At 51.0% G+C, this 16766-nt stretch overlaps 3 protein-coding genes across 3 annotated transcripts; all 3 read right to left on the reverse strand.

Annotated features, from left to right (window-relative positions):
• Positions 1-43: 43 nt before the first annotated feature.
• On the reverse strand, positions 44-1834 carry BKA67DRAFT_644115 (uncharacterized protein; the record flags this gene model as incomplete). Its single annotated transcript, XM_046105839.1, has 1 exon — positions 44-1834. The coding sequence occupies one exon, from the start codon at positions 1832-1834 to the stop codon at positions 44-46; it is 1791 nt and encodes a 596-aa protein (XP_045962489.1).
• Positions 1835-7644: 5810 nt separating this feature from the next.
• Positions 7645-9141, reverse strand: BKA67DRAFT_488302 (uncharacterized protein; the record flags this gene model as incomplete). Its single annotated transcript, XM_046096947.1, has 1 exon — positions 7645-9141. A coding segment is annotated over one exon (1497 nt), but the record flags the coding sequence as incomplete, so codon positions are not given.
• Positions 9142-10303: 1162 nt separating this feature from the next.
• BKA67DRAFT_656461 (PLU-1-like protein-domain-containing protein) lies at positions 10304-16231 on the reverse strand (the record flags this gene model as incomplete). Its single annotated transcript, XM_046106942.1, has 4 exons — positions 10304-14215; positions 14287-14378; positions 14768-15595; positions 15661-16231. 4 exons carry the CDS (start codon positions 16229-16231, stop codon positions 10304-10306), a joined length of 5403 nt encoding a protein of 1800 aa, XP_045962491.1.
• Between the last annotated feature and the right edge of the window lie 535 nt (positions 16232-16766).

Below are 16766 nucleotides of genomic sequence, written 5' to 3' on the forward strand. Positions count from 1 at the left end.
CTTCCAGCGTCAAACATGCTGTGATACTGCGTCGAGCACTTCTTCATAGGCTTTTACGCCATCGCTGGAAATTCCATGTCTTGACTCGTGGTCCCTGCGCTCGAGCCACGCTCTCTTCGTCTATCTTGTTGAGCTCATTGGCGTAGAATACACCGTAGAACTTTTGGACAGTCTCGTCCATATTCGGGTATTGTCCCTGGCGAAGCTCTTCAATGACAACACAAGAGCGGAGCCAAGCCGAATTCAACTTCTCGCGTAACGACTCCGTAGCATACTTAATCTCGTCAAGAGTGATCTTGCCAAACTGCTTGAAGTGGTATTTCTTCCCCCGTTTCTCCTCTGCCAAGGCCTCCTGTTGAAAGTGGTCTTCGCGTACCTCGTCATCTTCCTCCGGAGAGTTGCCAGTGACAGTAGCAGAAATTGTAGTAGAATCAAACTCAAGTCCATTCTGAAGACTCAATGGCTTGTTGACGACTCCTTCTACCTCTTCTCCCACAAGGCGCGAGACTCCCGTAGCTTTGGCTCGTATCCGTCGCTGCAAATCGTCTGGAGTCACGTTGCAGATGCTGTCCATGAAATCGCGACCTTTTTGACTCAACCTGCCATACCGGTTTCCCTTAATATCAAAACCAGTGTCGTAGAAATTACCGCATACGAACTCTGTCCACAGCTTGATAAGTGCTTTCGCGTCTTCCGGGTCGCACCTGAACCATTCTTGATGCCGTCCCTCGCAATGCGGACATTTATATTCATGATTGAGAAGATTGTGTTCTATGAGCTGTTTCTGAACCAACTGCTCCACACGGTAAGCTCCAACGAAGGCCTGCTCACTTTCCCAATGTGGCGTTGTGTCTATTGCGTAGCAATTGCCGCGTTGACCGTGTCGCGCTTGAGAATCAGCTCTTGTCCAACCTATCTTGATCAAAGCGGGCTCCTTCTTGTGCTTGAAGATATAGACGACTCCCTTTTCATGATCTTGTTTTGTCCAATCATGCTCAATTGCAATGAGTAATGGAAGCTTTCCCCTCTTCTGCGTCTTCATGCGGCGGATCAAGCCGTCCCGCATTCCGGGACCTTTGCCGTCTTCCTGCGCCAGCAATTCTTGAACGTCACTGTTGTGTTCCAAGTCCTGCTCCGTAATGGAGTCATTGGGTAGGGATTCGGGGATGGGACAGGGTGTCTCAGGGCGACTAGCAGGCTCGATTGGCAACGGGAACTCCTCGGAGCTCATCGGTGTAGCATCGGGAGTCGTGAAGGCTGTGCTCGCAAAGCTTGTGTCACTGAAACTAATGCTGGACTCCTGTCCCGGCGACATGGTGAGTTCGGAAAAAACATCGGATATAGTGTCATCTTCTATGCTGTAAACTACACCTGTTGGTGAAGTCGACGGCGATGCTTGTTGATATGTCCCCGAACTGGGAGAATCGAGTTCTCCATCCACAGAGCTTCTCTTTTGTTCCAGAGAAGAGGGCTGACTTTCGCAGTCAATATTTCCACGCCCTATAGCTGAGTGGTGATCGGTCTTCCATGTCATGAATCTTGCAATGACCTCTCCAACGTGGTCATGACAATGTCGACTTTTTAGGAAACTTTCGACTGATGCGAGACCTTCTCCATCTAAAGGCATGCTTTTGATGCTTGAGAGAAAGTTGTATTTCTCAAGGGCGTGCTTTCTTCGGGATTTACCGATCGAACGCGCACATGATCGCTCTGAATCTTTCGACTTTACCCATCCCATACAGGTACTGTATTCTGTCAGAGCCTTGGTGTTTGCTGGGTGCAAAAAACCCCAAACTAGACTTAAGACTGCGTTTTGTTTGTGGGCGGTGTCCATGATTGTCATTGGCAACGCGACTCCTAAAATGTTGATTGATATCCACGAACCAGACAAAACTTGTCCGAGGGCACTGAGCGCCATTTATCGGCAGCAGAGCCTCGTCAATCGCGAGCAAGCTAAATTGAATGGCTGGGAACATAGTGCGATAAAAGTCCCAGCAGGGTTCTTTGTGCATAATGCAAGAGATAGGAGGTTACTGGGATACGCACTTCTCCTTACCATGCCAGCCTCGTCGGGTTTGCGTCGACGAGACCATGTGTCAAGACTTCATGTATTGAAACAAAGAAACTTTTCCGCGAGAACTTACAGAACATCGATTACTTGATGCCGCTTAAAACTTTTCTTTCAGCGCGGCTTGAAATTGTTATCGCGAGACGGCTTTCTATACCTTCACGCACAGTTGCGACAGCCTTGAGACAAGGAATGGAAATACATACGTTGGCGCATCTGCAGGAGTCAAGGTATGCTCAGCCACCCTTCATTGTTGGTTAGAATGCGGTGCTGCGGGGTACTGTCCTCAAAATCGACAGGTATGATTGGGGCATTCACCTGTCTTGGTTGGGATATGAGAAAATCATATCATCGGTCCGAGAATCGTTAGCGCTGTCCGGGTCAAAAGCGCTATTAGCATCCGGGGCCAAGCATAGGCGCGTCAAGCAACGAGTAGCTTTCGAGGGTACTGCTATGAGGGCGATCTATCGCAACCATGATTTCAGGAAAGGAGATGCAATCTATGGGTTTTAGGTCTACCAAGGGCAAGCTCTACGATACGGGTCAATGGCTCGGTTTGTGGTGGCAAGGGTGAGGTCCTAGTTGATTCTTCAAGAGGGGTAGTAAATGAAGTTCCAGCAGTGGTTCCAGCAGAGACATCAGATACAGGCCGAGTAAGCCATTGCAGTCATCTATCTTAATTTAAAACTCCGTGCGATGTGCCTTGTGTAAGGTCTGGAACAATGTTCCCGTGATTAGTTAAAGAGCTGACCGGGCCTTTCACGTAGGACGCCAGCGATTCGTCTCTCTGGCAATCGTCTAGCAAATTGTCAATATCAAAATCGTCCTATCTAGCGAGGGCAGGTCGTGATGATTGCTTAAAGGGTCCGGATGCTCCGTGAGACCGCCCGGACTATAGTACGACTCTTCCGGCACAACTTCCCTTGTAGATTGCTCCGTAGCCTCTCCAACAGCTTCTTTTGCCAGCTGTTCTGGACCTCTGGAGGCACCATGGTCATTAAGCGTAAAAGCATATGCCTCACTACTGGTGGAGGTACCTATTACGAAGACAAGGGTCGAGCTGTGCTACGGTTGCATCAGTGGGCTCCACCAGGAACACGCCAGCATTTGTACCTACATCCATGTGGGCGGTGACTGCGCCATCGACGACACCGAAGTACGTCTGCTTCAAGGTTAAAGTACCACTGGTATCCAGCTAGGAAGTGAATGCGGCTCTCCACATTTACCTATGGGCCAGATGTTGAAGACCGGGAGCTGCACTGGAACTTGCTACCCGAAAGATGGGCGGGTGAGTGTTGGAAAATGATTGAGCATACAACAGAGGATCAGTATTCACCATTGCAGATCCCAGAAACCTGGGTGGATGATGTTTCCGGCAGCTTTGATGCGGAGTCGGACTCATATTTTGGGTACGAATACTAGAATTCCAGCGATTCTGATTCGGCGCAATTCGGTATGGAGTTGGAGAATGCGGAAGATGACGATATCTCATAGGCAATACGATTGCACTTTGAGGAAGAGGTATAAAGATGACTCGATGCGGCAAGTACGTTTCAATTGACTATTCTATTGACGAACATCTAAAGCTTAGAAACGAGTAGAAAGTCAACGTTTATGCATATAAATACATCACCTGTAGGTGCATATTCGCCATCTTGTCGTCCGTCAAAAATCTGTTGCTTAGAAAAGTACATGCTGGTAGCTGTCCCCATAAAGTTACTCGGGATTGATCTTCATGGTCGCGCTTATCGTTGAATGCTTTTGGTTGACAACTGGTACACGGGCCATAGCCCGTAGAAGAATCTAGCCGAAGAACCTTCTTGAGCATGAGACTGTTATTGAAACCACGTGTTGTAAAGAGTTTAGCGAATAGAGGACTTGGCAAGAGTCCCGAGTTGCCGAAAATATAAGTCTCGGGACTATTGAATGATGGAGCAGGACCACAAGAGCTCGGGAGCATCACAGGAAAAAAAGACGCACGAATCAGAGATCGACTCGAAAGCGAAAACCTCGCCGATTGGGAGAAGCTGTGGCCCTCAAACTCAACGACGCGAAAGTGGCCAAGCTCACTACTAGCATGGTTGACCGCGATGCCTTCTTATATCTTGCAAAGCACTCTGAAGAGCTCATTCATCTTTGGAAACTAGTGCGGTCGAATAATAAAAATGACACGAAATACGCTGTTATCGAAGCCTTTAATTGGGTTAATCACATGTCGACAATAGCCAAGAAAGAATCATTTAATAAGAGTGAGATCAGTTTAAAATCCACCTACTTCAGTTTACATCTTATGCTCGATGGATATAAGGTAATCGTTTCATAACGTTGCAAGAACAAGAAGGTTTTGACAGAAATGACAAGACGAACGAAATCTGAGCATGAGAAGGATTGCCGTTAACTTAACTACTGGTATGTTTGACGAGCAATACGATAGATTCGACACGTTTTTGCAATAGCCCCGATCCACATCTTCGAGAATTCGGTGCAGGATGAATTATAATGAGGTTTCTTGGATCGGTCAACTAGTTCCGGCGGAAAGCTGAGGCTTGAGCAGGACGGGTGTGCTAGGTGTAGTAGCACACTGCATCAGGGCTACATCTCGTAGTGCAGAAGGTAGAGGAGGCTACGAAGACAGAATTCAAAGTTCGGCACGTGCGTACACATACATGCATATATTTGCAGTCGAGTGCAATCGACAAAGTTCCGAAGAGCATGAATCATCTCGACAGAATTGCCTTTGATTGTATACACAAGTTGACAAGCTTTCAGTACGAAGTGCTCGCCGCCGACGTGGCGCTAATGATTTTCCCGACGTGCGGACAGGGAAAGCCTGCCGGATTTGCCGAAAAGGCAGGGAGTGACTCTGCCTACTAACCTTGGTGTATACCATTCGAAATGCTTGGCTATAATGCCCTGAAAGCTTATTTATCTTTGACAGGAATGTGTAAGCGACAGGGAAGGGAAGGGATTGCTCATGGTGACACGCCGTCGAGTTTGATCTTCCCTCGCTTAGCGCCAGGATAAAACTTGCCAGCGCCCAGTCGGGGTCAGTCAGCAGACCCAGCAGAGGAGATTGCTCAATGCAGTCATTTTGTCGCATCATTTCAACCAATCGCAACGGACAAACCTTGAATTCAGACGAAAGAGAGGAAGGTTATCATCTGGTGTTGAACCCTGCGTTGATCTGGTGGATCACCGTCAATCTCACATTGCTCGGATCAGGCCCATCTTGGCATCTGGATGGTGGTTCGGCTATGCCTCAATCGCCGCTGCAACATCGTGACATGGTGCGATGCAGTGCCATAACGCCTCGGTTCACGGCAATATTTGAAACTGAGACCACAACGCAGTATACATCTTCATAGGATATATAACTCTACATCGCCGCCATCAAGGAATCCGATACCACATCTCCACAGACCCTCATCATTTCATCACTACTGATTCCGATTCACCTCTCCACTACCCGCAACCAGCACTTCGCGTCTATATCATGATACTCAACGAACCTCTTTGCAAAACAATCGTGGCCACCATCAACACCACTCCTATTTCACCTCTTGCCTAGAGTCACCATTCATCTAAGCATGGTCTCGTTTCCTCAGCAATACTGCCAAGATCCTTGTCATTGAAATCAAACGTCATTCCACCAATTCATCCAATCTGATTTAGCCCCGTACCCAAACAATCAGGCTGACACTACATAAACGAAAAGCTATACTATACAACCAACCATTATTTCCGGAGCACACAACATATTCCGACATTAGCTTGCATCGCCTTTTTACATTTCAGCCCATTCAGCCCTTGCTCATATAGGCGCACCTGTTCGTCCTCCGTGGCATCTACACCCCAAGAGTTCCGTTCTTCACAATGATTTACCCAATCGGATAATGTGCACTATTGACCTCGTCCTACGAGCCACACCTCGCCCAGCACATCTCTTCATTTCTTACCTGCTGCTTCGGTTCTACCTGACGCTTATCATAACTATTGCCCATATGAAATCCTTCCCGTGCCCTCCTTACAGCCTCCCCACTCCCATGCACCGTCACATACCTATGTACACTCGAGCAGGCTCATCACATACACAACAACAGTCTACAATGCACAGCCCGTTTTCTTCACTAGTGTGATCCCTCCCACATGAGCACATCATCCATGAAACATCAATTCCTAATCGCTTATTGTTCACTTCTCTAGCATTGCCATTTGTTCATATCACATCCCCACAAGTCCTGAAGCCCGATGTCACAGTACTTCGTTTCACCACGGAGCCACCCCTTATTCTTCTTACCTTGACGATAAATCCTCACACAAGCATGACCATCACACTACAACATATCATTCAGTATAACTATCACGCTGCCTTCCACCGAACCTCCCTCCATCTATACCCGCCGCGCGACCCCTCATTGGTACCCCCTACCACGTTCCGGACGCGAAGTTCATATGCATGATTATCCTATAATCGCCTTCCCTTAACGCCTTCTATTTTCACCGCCTCCCACTGCATAACACCTCATCTTCTCGTACACTTCGAAGCACTCTAGTTTTTAAAGTCCTTTGCCTTGCATAAATTCACCATAACCTTACTCTCATACCTTCAGACACCAAACATGAAGCATGCTACACCATATATCCACTTCGCACTAGGTTCACTCCGGTACCACTCCCCTTCCCTGAATTGACGACTCCAGCCACAGGCCGCATAATAGCGTCAAGGGTGTTTGGGAGTCGAGACAAGCGCTGCAGACAGGACAGAGGCTGCATGGTGCATTCGGGTGGGCCTTTACGAAGGATTGGGACTTGTATGAGATACAGATGGAGGTTTTCGCAGCAAGTTGAACGAATGGGTGAAGGCAAAGCGCTGTTTCAAGAAGACCTGGCTGAGCAACAATACATCACAAGATCACTGATTAACTCGACTGCGTTATTCTTGTTACCCCATGTAATCGACGTTGAGTCTCACACTTAACACGTATGATGACTCCTGTCAATATAGTGAAGGAATTGGCGATACATAGACAATGCACAAGCAAGAAACACTTTAATAAGCATATGTGCTAAATACAAGTCATGTAAAGCAAGCACACCTTTCTAGGTCTACGTTCTCAGGCTCTTTTAAGAGACCAGATGAACGACTTCTCTATACCCATCTTCCACTTTCCTGCCTATCCGCACGTTCGTGTGTTGGCCACGTCCCATTACATCCTAGACCTCTAAAAGATATCTCAAGCGATAAAAATTCCAAGAGCCACTACACAAGCCACCAAGGATCTGTTCCCGACCGCAGAAAAGAGCCCTGCTCTGCCACCAGCCTCGCTCTTCTTGTCCTCGGCCCCATCACCGTCTCCGTTGGCGACGCCTTGTCCACCATTATCGCCGCTTGATTGAAAGCTGGCACCCGCCGCCGCGTTTCCGCCCTCATTATCACTACCGCCCTCTTGACCCTCTCCACTGCTCGGAGACGACCCGTCGCCGCCGTTGTGATTGCTGGGCGCCGGACCCCTCTGCCCGATCGCAGCACACGCCTCCGGATCAGCCTCGAGCCCCTCTCCTACCCTGGAGCCCAGACTCGCGACGACGGCCCGCGAGTCCCTGACCAAGAGCTCGAGCGTGCCGTCCTCGCCGACCGAGGCCGTGCGGCCGCTCAGCCCGTCGTCCTTCTGGCTCGGGGTGCCGTCGCCGCTGCTCTCGTACTCGAGCCCGTTCCACGTCGTGCCCTCGGTGGCGTTGGACGACGCGCCGCTCAGGTAGCTGAGGACAACCTTCTGGCCCGCAAGCTTGGCCGGCAACGCCACACGCACCGTGAGGCCGGGTATTTCGTCGCCCGCGGCGCCGTCGGACGTGAGTTTTGAGTTGATCAGCACGAGGCTCTGCCACTTACCGGCCTGGTAGACGGCGTAGGCGCGTACATAGCCATAGTAGCCCTCTGGGACCCCACCGCCGCCAACCAGCGCGACGGGGACGGGGGCGACCTGCGCGGTGCAGGTGGGTCCGATAATCTGGTCGAAGGCGGCAAAGCTGTAGTAGATGGGGCGGACGAAGGGGCGCCTCCCGTTCATGGCGAGCGGGAGCCAAAGCGACGCCTCGCTGTCGTCCGTCATGTGGAACTGCACGGTGGCGATGCCCAGCGAGGCGGCGTACAGCAAGAAGTTGAGCGCCCACAGCGCCGCCCCGAACGTGTCCGTGATGCCCCGGAGCCCCACGGGCCCGACGACCCCCATCTCCCGCAGTGCGTAGCCGTACGGCGTCGCCCACGCCTGCGCCACCTGCTTGCTCCACGACACGAACTGGTCCTCGGTCGTGCTCAGCTGCATGAAGTGTGAGAGCGTCAGCGGGTAGTTGGAAACCCCGATGTAGTAGTAGTAGTCATGCTGGTTCCAGGAGGCCACGTACGACGTCTCACTCTCCGCGGCCTGGGCGTCGATGCCGAACGACGCGAGGTCCTGAATCTGGAAATCTGTCCCGCTGGTCGAGGCCGTGCAGCCGGGCTCGAAGAAATCCGTGGCGATGTCGTTGGGCTTGAGGACTTGCTCGTAGATCACCTTGGCGCGCTCAAGCCAATCTTTCGTGTATGCCCGTCCACCCCACCCGTCCGAGCGGAACGCGTTTTGCAGGTACAGGTCAGGCTCGTTGCCAATCTCGAAGGAGACGAGTTTGAGGTTTGGACAGCTTTCGACGACCTGCCGCGCCATGGTGGTGATCTGGTCCGCCCAGTCGTCTTCCTTATATGCTAGGTTCAGACCCCAGGTTATGGGTGTGCCTTCAGGGAATCGGTTGGCAGCCTCGAAGAAGCGTGGCCCGATCAGCATGTGGTCGCACGCGTAATCCCCTTGTCCAATGGGGTGGGGGTTTTTGACCCAAGTCCATTCTGTCTGGTCTTTGCGGAATATCATGTAATCCTGTGTGTTACCGCCTAATCTGACATGCGGCGGCTTGCCCGTGTAGCTTACCAAGTTATCGATCAGGTTGAACGTCAATGCGTTCGGCTCATCGTATCCGGTAAACGAGAATAAGTTGGACGGCTCAATCCCAAAGCCCGCAAATGACGGATTAATAGGACCAGACGTGCCTTCCGGCGGGTTTTGTGGAATCTCTACTTGCAAAACACTCTCTGCTTGAATGCCAGTGACTAGCCAGTGACTGGTGATAATAGCAACACTAAGGAAGTGCATAGTCGCCTATATAATGCTCCCGTAAAATGGCGAACGGCAACATTGAGGTGAGTGGACGCGAAAATGTAAAATAAAATAAAAACAACAATGCAGCTATAATGCCGTCCCCATTTGAGTTCTCATATCAATGGCTGAAGAAAGAAAACAAGGGTTCTGAGTTGGCCTCTGCATAGTGATTGATTGGCACTGTCATAATGCCGATTGGTTGATCTGGAATCCTAATTAAGGTTATATCGTACATAGCATCGCGCTTGCAGCCGAAGCGCATCATGCTGTGTTACGCGGAGCACCCGCCAACTTCAATTCCCAACTCGGACTTCTTGATAGGGATCTGAAAGAAAGTATAAACGTTCTAATTTACAAAAGAGAGAAAAAAGGAAAGAAAAAAGGGAGGCAATCCCTACTGATTAAAAACACTTCCTGTGTTAGATGACAACTTGTAGTGTGTCTGGGCTCGTTCTAGTATCGCCAATTGCTCTGCGTGAAGTGCCATATCTGAGCGTCGCGAAAGTTCATGACCTACGAGGGCAACACCCCCAACCATCCGCTCTGAAAAAATGCTTAAAGTGTTGACTGGTGACACATGAGCTTCTTGACGTCAAACACACGTGATCATGAAATCTGGGATCAGCGCGGGGTACTGCGGTACATGCACAGATGCAATCGACTGTCAGCTGGCAGCTACCTGACTCGGGTGATGTAGAACTTAATTTGTGAACTTAGCATTACTCGAGTAGGATTGTAAATGTAGGTATCTGCAATTTGCAGTGCTAAACACGCAAGAGGCGGATGGCAATAGCGTTTCAAATAAGCATAATTGAAATGTTCATGTATCAAATGCAACGCCTGTTCTAATGCGACAAGCCGCCCTGTGTCTGGTCTTTTAAACTCGGAACTCCATCCTTCTCTCAAATCATCCGCCACGAAAAGATGAAACAAGCACACCAGAAACCAGAAGCCCCCTTTATAGTTGTACATAATGTTTCAACACTTCGCAGTGAGCTACAAGCAACAGTAAAACCGGATATATGTCCGTCGCAGAAGAGCAGCGTCATTAGTCCGAATCCATCATGTCCATGGCATCGCGTTCAGCTTCAAAACTCTCCGTGGTCACGGCGGCGGCGGCCTTGTTGCCATCACCAGCTTCATCATCGACATTGGTGAGGTCCATGAACATCCTGTCGACGTCCTTGTCATCTCCATCCGGGCGCATCTCCGCATCGGGCATGCTTCCCGAACCACGCAGGCCTGTCTCGTCGTCCCATACTTCTGGTCCGAAGATCTCCTCAGCGCGGCGACGGCCTTCCTCGGTGCGCTTAAGAATCTCGAGAGCCTTACTTTTCTCATGCCCACTCTGCAAGTTGATCACATCATCTTGACCGCTCAACAGACGCTCCTCAAGTGATAATGACTCACGATCAGAAGCCATGAGTCGCGGCCCAGGACCACCACCTTCAGCATGCATAAAAAAGTCGGGATGTATGTTGGCGGTATCGCTTCCATCAAGATCTAATGACCCACCATGCATTGCGGAGCCGGGTCTACTAGACGAGGTAGAGTCTCCGCTGCGACTAGGGTGGCCATGGCTGTTAACTGCCATCGCTGGTGTCGGAGGCTGCGAAGTCCTCCCGAAAAATCCGTGAGTCCCTGAACCGTAGGAATGTGCTGAAGGGCTGACAGCGCCGTGTCCACCAGATGCTGATCCAGATGGCTGATTCGATATTGGGATGATAGCGGCAGCATCTGCATTCAAAGCCTTTCGTTTTAGACTAATGGCTTTGGCTCTCAGATTCTCAGGAAGGTCTTCAGGTTCGTCAACACCGTGCTGAGCAAGCATTCGCTGCAGCTTTGTTGGGCGCGGCTTCCTTGTGCTCTTCGACACATCCAACACTGGTGGCGGTTCAGGCGCAACGGGGCTCCACTTATGCAGCTCTTGGCGGAAAAAGTTGGTCTCGAATGCGAGAAGAATCTCGGCACCCTCGATCTTGCGTAGATAAAATCTCTGAGTCTCGGCCTCGGAAGCCGTTGCCATGATAGGATTGCAGTAGACTGATATGTGGTTTCGAAAGTCCATAGCGTTGTCGATGATCTTTCGCAGTATCTCTTCTTCCTCAGGTTGGAAGGGCAATCCGGCGATCTCATCCTGCCACGAGAGCAGGTCCTCGAGCTTCGGTCTAGCAGCATCACGTGGAATCTTCACTCGCCAGTCGCAGATCGGGCATGTGTACTTATCATCTTCCTTGACCTTGCCGCGAGCAATCTTCAGACACTTGCCATGATACCATTCGTGGCAGAGTTCACACTCAATCATCATGCCAGCTTCGACGCGTCGACAAATGCAAAAGACTTCCCGGAATGTCGGATCGTCCCATGACCGAGGAACCTTGTTAGTTTCGCGCTCTTCGCCAGGACTAGGAGCTCTGGATGCGGGCTCGGCTGGCAATCGAGGCTTATCACTAGTGATGTCGAAGCAGTCGAGGTTTCGGTCCAACACGTATTCCAAGTGGTTCTTCAAGATATGCAGTGGCGCGTTTGTCTTGCCGAAGAGCTTCTTGCCTTTTCGCATCCAGTCCTCGTGCCGTCTTTGCTCTCTTTCGAGATCCAGAGTACCCGTAGGTTTCGAGTTGAGATCCTCCAATTTCTTCATCACATCAATGACCTCCTGGTATTTCGGGCGTTTGGTATAGTCTGCCTCCCTTGATCGTTCCATTAGGTCCAGGATTTGTCGATGTGCTTCTCGCTGTTTGTGCAGAATCTGGTCAACAGCCGCCAGGGTTTCCTGCGATACAGGGAGAGCGCCATGTTGCACTTGGTTGGATAATGCTTCCAGTTGGGGATAGTGAACAGTTTCAGCATTAATCAGTTCGGTAGCCTTGGCTTGCCATTGTCGACCTGCAGCGAGCTTCTCGTTAAAATGCTTCATGTGGTCATTGTATGGTGGGATGTCTAAGCGAACTCCTTCCTCAATGAGCTGGGTGACCTCATCTAGTGTCATGAAAATGGTGCGGTTAACCTTAGCCTTTGTGTTCCAACGTTTCTGCTCTAAAACGAGTTGTAGTTTGTCGATTTCAGGCATGTCGACGTTGAAGCTACGACCTTCTTCGAGAAGTTCCTCGATGGACTCTTCGGACTGGATGATGACGTGGTTGAGTGCGGACTCTGCGTTGTTTTGGAAATTTTTGATCGCATCGGCCCGCTCCTTGAGCTGCACGATCTCGGGGCAGTCGAACCCAATTCGCTCGGCGTCCTCGATCAGCCGATAGATGTTATCGACCTTTCGCATCTCGCGCTCTTTCTGTTCCTGGAAGGAGTTGCCGATGGACTTGCGCATCCCGCTTTGCCAGACCTTGTCGTTCTTGCGGCGGTTTTGCTGCTTGCGGACCGTATAATTAGTCGCCTCTTCGACCCATTCATTACAACGATCAACAAATTCTTTGAGCGCTGGCAGAGAGGGGAGGTCGTACGGAATACGTTCACCCTCGCTAAGAAGGTTCCGAAGTGTCTTGAGCGTGGGTGTGCCACCCTCATCAAGGAGCTTATCATACTTGTCCTCCCAAGTCTCGGGAAGATTGGCCTTCTCGGCGACCTTTCGATACGTCTCGCTCATGTCTTCCGTCGTCTTCCGATAGAACAGGATGTGCTCTTTGCCGGCGAAACGCTCTGATTCGGACATATCGCAGCAGGCATGAGACCCCGCGTGCTGGATGCAGAGGTACTTGTTGGATCTGTTGCACTTGAATCTTGTGAGGTAAGCATAACACTTGCAGTATGAACATTGGTACTCTTCTTCCGGTACGTCCTCGTCCAAAATTTGGAATCCCAAGGCGCAAGTTTCGTGTTGCTCAGCTCTGAGAACGCAAGAGTGCTTGTTGCCCTGGACATGTTTGTTGTAGAATTGTTCTCGTTGCTCGAGTTCCCTCCTGTGTACACGATCCAGAGCTGGTGCCAACCATTTTGCAGTCTGGATAGTAAGACCGCTCGAAGTGCCCTCAGCAGCAGTCCAAAGGAGCTCGTCGTGCGAAAAGCAAGACTGCTTTCGGAACTCCTTGAGACGCTCAACACCAGCTAGACCATATGGTTCCCAGTCGTGCGGCGCAAAGTTGACAGCCTCGTTGAAGTTGAAACCATGGTTGAACCCAGCATGGTATGCTTGAGGGAATGTGATGACCAACTGTCCCGCCCTCTGGTCCAGGGCATATACCCGGACGCCGGCTTTCTTCAACTGCTCGGGGGTCAGGAGAGTGACAAGCTGGAAGAGGAGATCGGGCTGAGTCTCGAAAAGTTCGGGAACTGCCTCTTTCATGGCAGCCTCAAACTTCTGCGTGTCTTCTGCCGGAATGCCGTACCACGTCTTTGTTGCTCCAAAATGTTGATAATTGGCGGAATAAGCAAAGTGGTCCTCGTTGTGCCAGCAGAACGTCGAGAAAATCATGCCAACATAGACCCACGGGACAGTCATACCAGAGATGTCGGACTTGATATGTCTAAAAAGTGATTCTGGGTGCAACGGTAGAATGTTGAGATTCCAGAAGTCGGTTGAGTAAGGGTTGTTCGGATTGCGTTCGGCAGTCGGGAATCCGGAGCCATGAGTGGTGCAGTGAATGTCAGCTCCATATTCTACTTCCACTGTCTCCTCTATACTAGTGACCAAGCGCCAGAATTCGCGTTCGACATCGTCTTCTGTAACTGGACGGGGGCAATTAAGCACCGGATCGAAAGGCATACGGTTTTCGAAGTATCCTTGCTTGAAGTCTGCAGCCTTCTCCTGGAACAGCTTCAGTGAGTAAAGGCCTCCCTCTTCAAACCCAAACTGGCCGTCACCGACTAGACATCGTGGGCAGTTCCACTCTGATCCTGGGTTGGATTTGAGGGGCGGGTCGACACAAGGACCGTGGTAAGCGAGGTCACATGATTCGCAGACTGCGAGCCAGCCGGCCTCTTCAGCTTTGCCACAGCTCTCACATCGCTAAAATCACTGTTAGCTGATGCCGGTGCATGCTTGAATGCTGAGTTCTAGGATGCCCGAGTGTAACATACCTCTCCTGGGGGTAAAGTCTCATCGCGAGGCACTCGCGGCCCAAGTGGGCGGAATAACGACATATGTGAGCCAGCAACAGTGGGAACAGTGTCTGAAGAGCAAGTTGTTAGTCATCTCTAATTCAGCACCAAAAGTAGGCCGTGGGAACGTTGCTCCTCTCGTGGTCTTCAACGTAGTGACCGTCCATCCTGAAGCTCTTGAGTGGGTTTGCGGCCAACCGCATAGGTTTCTATACTGTCCCCCATCCGATTGGTTCACCATCCGCTAGTCCGGGGTTTACGGAATGGACTGTCATACAAAATTCGGAAGTACCAGGCAGGGTTGCGCAAAGGGGGAAAAAGTGTTACGGCCAAGAAGAAAAGAAAGAAAAGAAAAAAAGGGAAGAGAAAATTTGCGTCCCAAAATCGTCCACAAAAGGTGTGAGATGATATTGGTGCATGATGGACGGGGTTAAATACTTGCCTTGCTTTAATCGCTTACTTCTGCGACTGCCATTATCTGCATCGTCCTTATCTGCACCGCCCTCCTTCTTGGCGATGTCGAGGCTATCGCAACTCAGTTGACGCTTGAGGGGATTTGTTAAGCCCAACGCAGAGGGACGGAAGTCTGGAGTATTCTTCGCTGATGACATGGGGCTTCCAAACTGCTTCTGTGGCGGCGGCGTGAAGTTCTTGACTTCAGCGGAGAGAGGCCGGTTGACGCTGGTAAAGCCTGCATTTACTGCAGTGAAACCAACTGGCCCTCCAGAGTTAATAGCCGTGAAGCCCCCGGATGTTGGCGCCGGGCCTTTGGGGGCAACTGGAGCATCGCCCACAACCCCATCGCGGTCGCTCTCTACCTTGACGCCGTGGTTCAGTGCGATAGTGGCTTGCAAGGCGTCCGTTGCGCTTCGTGCAGGCGAATCACCCCGCAAGCTTGACGGTGTATTAACTGCGGAACGCTTGATGGGACTCTGGGCCGGACTAGGGGTCAGCGGGCCACCATATTCAAATTCCAATTGCTGATAGACACCTGGTTTCGCCTGTCGTAAATAGTTTTCGTAGGGCGTGAGCCATCGATCGTATGAATTCTTCAGTGACGTTGATAAGGACGACATGATCTTGCCGCTGTAGCCCAGATCTCTGCCAATCTCTGCCCATTTCTTCATCTTGCAGACCTTATCGAATCCACCGCGGGCCTCGACACATTTCTTGAGGCGGTATAAATCGAGTGGCTTCTTGTCGACATAGGGCAATCTGTTGAGATTCGTGCCTTGTTGCTTGTGGAACTTGGCAAGAGCATCGAGATATGTGAGATTGGCTCGAGTACCTAGCAAAAAGGTCAGCCGTTTTCAGTGGCAAGTGGACGACAGTGGCCGACGAACTTCCTTCTACCGAGTTTAGTTCCTGCTTTCGTGTGCGAAAGTGGAATTTCTGTAGGAACCTCCATTAGCAAGTCTAGAGAGATGGACCCGAGTCTCGCACTATCGATCGCTGCATAGGATACGATGCGCGATGGTTCGGGTTGTAACAGTATAGGGGAACTGCGCACCTCGGTGTCGATGGCGAAGTCTGGATTCCACGAATCCGGGGGTATGATCTTGCACAAGCCATATTTCGAGGCCTCGGGGCTGATCCTGCGAATGTACTCAAAAGGATCTTTCCAGTCGTCGTCGGTGGGGCGATATGTAGGGGCTTCTTGCAAGCCGAAAGGGCGATTGCGTTTCGTGGTCTCCCTGCCCTGGGTGGGCTGCCCACGTCGCTCTACAGACCGGAGATCGAGGGGCGCGCTGCGCATTGAGCTGAGGGGCAGCTGAGGGTTGGCCGGGTGGTAACCGTTGCCGTTGAGTGTGATCTTGGGCTTCGTGGCACTCGTCGTGGACATGAGCCCAGCAGAGGAACCTACAGCCGGTGAGCCACGGCCACTGCCATTCAGACTGCCTGCGCCGCTAGCCGTGAGGCCCATCGTGGGTGTTTGCACCATGCTAGAGGACGAATTGACGAGCTGGGGGTTACAAAGAATATGTCGGGGACCTGCAAGTACGATTGCTCAAATGTTGGAAATAAACGTCTGACCGTCGCCATGCAAGTAGGGGAGTGAGGTGTTCACAGCCCAGATTGGCGCATGGCTTGAGATATTTGGTAAGTAAGTGCACAAGCAAGACTTGTAAAAGCCGATATGGCTGAGATGGCCAAGATTCCGAATAGACCAGACACACAGGGGACAGATTAGTGGGCTCGAAAGATGGAAGCAGGAGATTCGAGACGGGAGGGCCTTGGGGTGCGAAGGTGACAAAGTTTGCCCGTACGAGCGTTGTGTGAGAATTGAATGCTGAGAGTAAGGTTAGGGATGAGGGTGGCCGGCACCACATTTAGGTATGGGTATGGATATGGCCGTATGGGAGTATGGGACTATGGGACTATGGGACTATGGAATAGACAGGTACTGTACACACGGCGTCTGAATCTTGGTCTGGGTTCTCACAGGTGCAAGTACAGGT

Source organism: Truncatella angustata (genome assembly GCF_020726525.1).
Source record: "Truncatella angustata strain MPI-SDFR-AT-0073 chromosome Unknown BKA67scaffold_2, whole genome shotgun sequence".
NCBI lineage: Eukaryota > Fungi > Ascomycota > Sordariomycetes > Amphisphaeriales > Sporocadaceae > Truncatella > Truncatella angustata.